This window comes from Vanellus vanellus (genome assembly GCF_965231255.1).
Source record: "Vanellus vanellus genome assembly, chromosome: 13".
Classification (NCBI taxonomy): Eukaryota; Metazoa; Chordata; class Aves; order Charadriiformes; family Charadriidae; genus Vanellus; species Vanellus vanellus.
In genome coordinates this window covers 7,780,047-7,784,715 of record NC_138918.1, presented here as the reverse complement: position 1 = coordinate 7,784,715, position 4,669 = coordinate 7,780,047, and the positions used below count along the sequence as shown (strand labels likewise).

The 4,669-nt window shown below is 53.1% G+C and overlaps 1 protein-coding gene across 1 annotated transcript; it reads left to right on the top strand.

Moving 5' to 3' along the window:
- Positions 1–886: 886 nt before the first annotated feature.
- LOC309677380 (sulfate transporter-like) lies at positions 887–4,028 on the top strand (the record flags this gene model as incomplete). Its single annotated transcript, XM_082490177.1, has 2 exons — positions 887–1,564; positions 2,405–4,028. 2 exons carry the CDS (start codon positions 887–889, stop codon positions 4,001–4,003), a joined length of 2,277 nt encoding a protein of 758 aa, XP_082346303.1. The 3' UTR covers positions 4,004–4,028.
- Positions 4,029–4,669: the final 641 nt, after the last annotated feature.

Genomic DNA, 4,669 nt, shown 5'->3' with positions numbered 1-4,669 from the left:
TGCATTTTGACTGAAAAACTTGGAGTAGCTCTGGAGTAGCTTGGAGTGCCCAGTGACAGGACAAGAGGTAACGGGCACAAACTTGAGTATAGGAAGTTCCACCTTAACATGAGGAGGAACTTCTTTACCTTGAGGGTGGCAGAGCACTGGAACAGGCTGCCCAGGGAGGTGGTGGAGTCTCCATCTCTGGAGGCATTCAAAACCCGCCTGGACGCGTTCCTGTGCAACCTGCTCTAAGGTGGCCCTGCTCTGGCAGGGGGGTTGGACTAGATGATCTCCAGAGGTCCCTTCCAACCCTATGATTCTATGATTGTATGAAAGCGAATATGTTACTCAACCAGACTGAGAAAGTCGGATGCTTTCATTCTGCAGATAGGAGCCCCCGCGATGGGCCCGTTTGATGCGAGCCAGCAATGCAATTTAAAATTTTGAAATGTTAAAGGAAAAATTATTTTGCAAATTACCTCCCCTACCCACGTGTTACATTCCTGAAGCATCACTTGGAATATCTCAACATTTTCAAAATAGTTTTTGCTTAAGTGGAAAGCGTCATCAAGAAATGCACGCTTCCTGAAGAAGTTTCACTTTCAGTGAAATAACATTGTCTGATCTTAGCCCATCCCGCTGCTCAGTTTCAGAACATGAAGTATGTCAGGAAGGAGTACAGGAGTCTGTAGCTCTGACCCCGATGTGGGCATCTGTGCCCGTGTGAATGCAATATAAACAGTGGTCTCAGGGTTGTGGTTGATCAGGTCCATAACTGGAAACAAACAAATCACCCAGCACCACGGGGAACCGCTTTTCTGTTTGATTTGTCTGAGGTTATTTTCCTTGCTTTCTTTATCCACGCAATCTCTGTGAGCCCTGGAGCTAAGCAAAGCACATTATGTACACGACTGCAACGCTTCATGGCTGCCTGCTCTCCTGCCTTAGCTCTCCTGGTGCAATGGAGGACACATCGAGCCAGAAGTCGGGACAGAGCAAAGACACGCTGGGCTCCCTAACGCCAGAAGACATTCCTGCCAATTTTATACATGTCAAATTGGAGGAGTATGAGCCCGCAAGCTTCAGCACCAAGGAACTCATCCGAAAGAAATCCAGAGAGGTCTGCACATGCAATCGTCGAACCATCATCACCTTCTTCTGTCAGCTGTTCCCAGTGCTGGACTGGCTTCCCCATTACAACATCAAGACGCAGTTGCTTGGGGATATCATATCTGGGCTCTTGGTGGGGATAGTTGCCATCCCTCAGTCCATCTCCTACTCCCTCTTAGCCAACCAGGATCCCATCTACGGAATCTACACCAACTTCTTCTGCAATATCATCTACGTTGCTATGGCCACTTCGCGCCATAACTTTGTGGGCTCCTTCGGCGTCCTGTGCCTGATGATCGGGCAGTCTGTGAATCGGCACCTCCAGCTAGCAGGGTACAGGGATGGCAACGCTGGCTCTTCACTGGTGGGCAACTCCACCTCCTTCGGTAACGGGACGGGTGCCTGTGACAGGAGCTGCTACGCCATCACTGTGGCCCTTTCCTTAAGCTTTCTGGTCGGTCTTTATCAGGTACAAATGTTCACTGTTGTGCTGTTTCCTCTCTCTTTCTCTGCAGGGAACTTCTCTGAGCTAAAGATCTCTAAGCTCCAGTCTTGGTTCAGACTTACAAGTCATGAGAAACCTTTCCTGATGTGACTCGACCCTGACACCCTTGAGTCAAATGTAGTGATTTAGAAACCCCCAAACACAGCTGAATGTGGGGTTTTGTTTCCCCCCATGTGATAGGCCATATCCTTGGACGTGTCTGAAACGTCCCGAGGATCAGACACAGCAAAAGAGGAGAAGGAACTGTGAACCACCCTTCCCACCACCCCACCGCTGGAGCTGGGCTGGCTCCTGGTGCAGGCTAGAGCAGGTTTGGGGCTGGCAAGAACAGCCTCCAAGGACCCTGCCATCAGCAGGGCCTCCTTCAAAGGCCGTGCTCCCTGGCAATGTCCCCGCTGCCTGGGCCTAGCTGTCGCTGAACAACTTCAGGCTCTTTCACTGGGACAACTAAAATTCTGTACATCACACCGGTTTTACGCCACCAAGTGATACTCAGAGCTGCTTTGATGGGGCTGCTGCCTGGACTTTGTTAACTATGTGCCCTTATTGCTTGTAAGGAGACAGCATCAGGGACCTTGTAGGCTGCTTTGGCATCTCTAGGCACAGACGAGTGGTATAGGTAGGTCTCTTTAGTTTTTCATACCCCAGATTAACTACTGGAGACAAAGTCCTCTGCCTCACACTGGATGCTCAGCAGACAGAATAGCCAGAGCTGCTAAAGTGGAAACAAACTGACATGAATTGCCAGCCACCTCTTCCAACCCTTCTTATTGATGCTAAAAGTATGGCTGGCTTGCTTTTCAGATCCTGCTGGGGGTTTTACAGCTGGGCTTTGTGGCTGTCTACCTGTCAGAACCTCTCCTCAGTGGCTTCGTGACTGGCTCCAGCCTCACCATTATCACCTCCCAGATGAAGTATCTCCTGGGACTGAAAATCCCTCGTCATGAAGGAGTGGGATCCTTCATCCTGACGTGGGTTGACCTTTTCAGATACATCCAGAACACCAACATCTGTGACTTGGTCACCAGCCTGGTTGCTTTGGCCATCATAGTGCCTGTCAAAGAGATCAATGACCGCTATAAGGAGAAGATGAAGGCCCCGTTCCCCATAGAATTGCTGGTGGTCATTGTAGCTACAGTAATATCTTACTACTTTAACTTTGAAGAGCGATACAAGTCTGCTGTTTGTGGGGATATCCCCACTGGTTTCAGGAAACCCACTCTACCAGATATAAACCTGTTCTCCAGCCTGGCAGTGGATGCTCTGCCCATTGCTGTTATTGGCTTTGCCATGACTGTCTCCCTGGCAGAAATCTTTGGCAAAAAGCATGGCTATGCTGTCCGTGCCAACCAAGAGATGATTGCCATTGGCATGTGCAACCTGATCCCTTCTTTCTTCTACTGCTTTGCCAGCTCTGCGGCCCTGACCAAGACCCTGCTGAAGGAGTCCACAGGGACCCAGACCCAGGTCTCTGGCCTGGTCACCTCCCTGGTGCTGCTGCTAGTGCTCCTGTGGATTGCCCCACTCTTCTACTCGCTGCAGACCTCCATCCTGGGGGTGGTCACCATTGCCAACCTGCGTGGGGGCCTGAGGAAGTTCCGTGACACCCCCCGCATGTGGCAGCTCAGCAAGCTGGACACGGTGGTGTGGTGGACAACCATGCTGTCCTCCACACTGATCACCACAGAGATTGGGCTCCTCGTGGGTGTCTGCTTCGCTCTGCTCTGTATCATCTTCCGCACACAGAGACCCCGGGCCACGCTCCTGGGCAAGGTCAGCGACACGGAAATCTATGAGGACCAGTCCACTTACAAGCAGCTCAGCAGTATTGCCAACATCAAAATCTTCCGCTTCGAGTCATCCCTCTACTATGCCAACAAGGACTATTTCAAGACTGTTCTCTACCAGAAAACTGGGATAAATCCAGTCTTGCTGGCTGCTACGCACCAAAGGGCGGAGGCCCAGGCAAATGCAGACACAGACAACAGCAAGAGCTTTTTCAGCATCAGGTTTGACTGCCTGAACCAGGCCAAGAAAAGGGCTGAGAAGCCCCCAGCAGATGCCTGTCCTCCCTCCATAGATATGCACACCTTAATCCTTGACTGTGGAGCAATGCAGTTCATAGATACTGTGGGCCTCTCTGTGCTAAAGGAGACACATCACGACTATAAGGAGATTGGCATCCAGGTGCTCCTGGCCAACTGCAACCCTTCCATCCGCCACCGGCTCCGGGAGGGAGGCTGGGCTGGTGAGCCGGACAGTGGCGGTCAGTTGGCTTTCCACAGCGTCCACGACGCAGTGCAGTTTGCTGAACGGTGCTACAACGTGCAGCAGGAGGAGAGCAAGGAGGAAAAGGATGCTCTCCCGCACCCCGAAGACTTGAACTTCCAGGTGTCTTTGTAGACCTATGCGTGAGGGATGATTTCTAATGGGGATGGGCTCAGGAGTGGGTACGAGCATGCAAAAAAAAAAAAGACTTTGATTTTTGCCAGCAGCAGGCGTGGGGCAAAAAGGATTGCGGATTGGGGATTGTCCCGCACGGACACGCGTCTCTCGTGGGCACTGGGGGGCACGAGTGAGCCGCGCTGCGCCGACCGAGACAGCTCTTCCAGTCCCGGGGGCTCCGCGTCCTCCCCGGGGGCTCCGCATCCTCCCCGGGGTACCGGCCCCGGTACCCCGGGGAGGATGCGGCTGCGGTCCCTCTGCCTACTAAAGCTGCACAACTCCGGTGGGAGAGAGGGAGAAGAAGGTGTGAGACCCCTCTGCTTTCAAGCCGGAGCACTGCATCCCTGCCCCCAGTCCTTGGCAGGGGGTGGCTGGATCGGTGCTGGTTTGGAAGGTGCCACCGAGCACCCTTTACTGAGGCTTGGGGAGCCCCTGGGAGGTCACCCGCTGTCAAGGGACCACACGACTGCCAGGATGTGGAAAAGCAGGAGGTGAGCCGGGGCCACCCCCGGGATGGAGCAGTGTCCCCCACTAAGCAGGTGGTGTTCGGAAGTAGTCTGGGCCCCACACTGGCCATAAGGGTCAGCAGCACGGGACAACGCTGTCTTTCTGTGTGACAGGCGC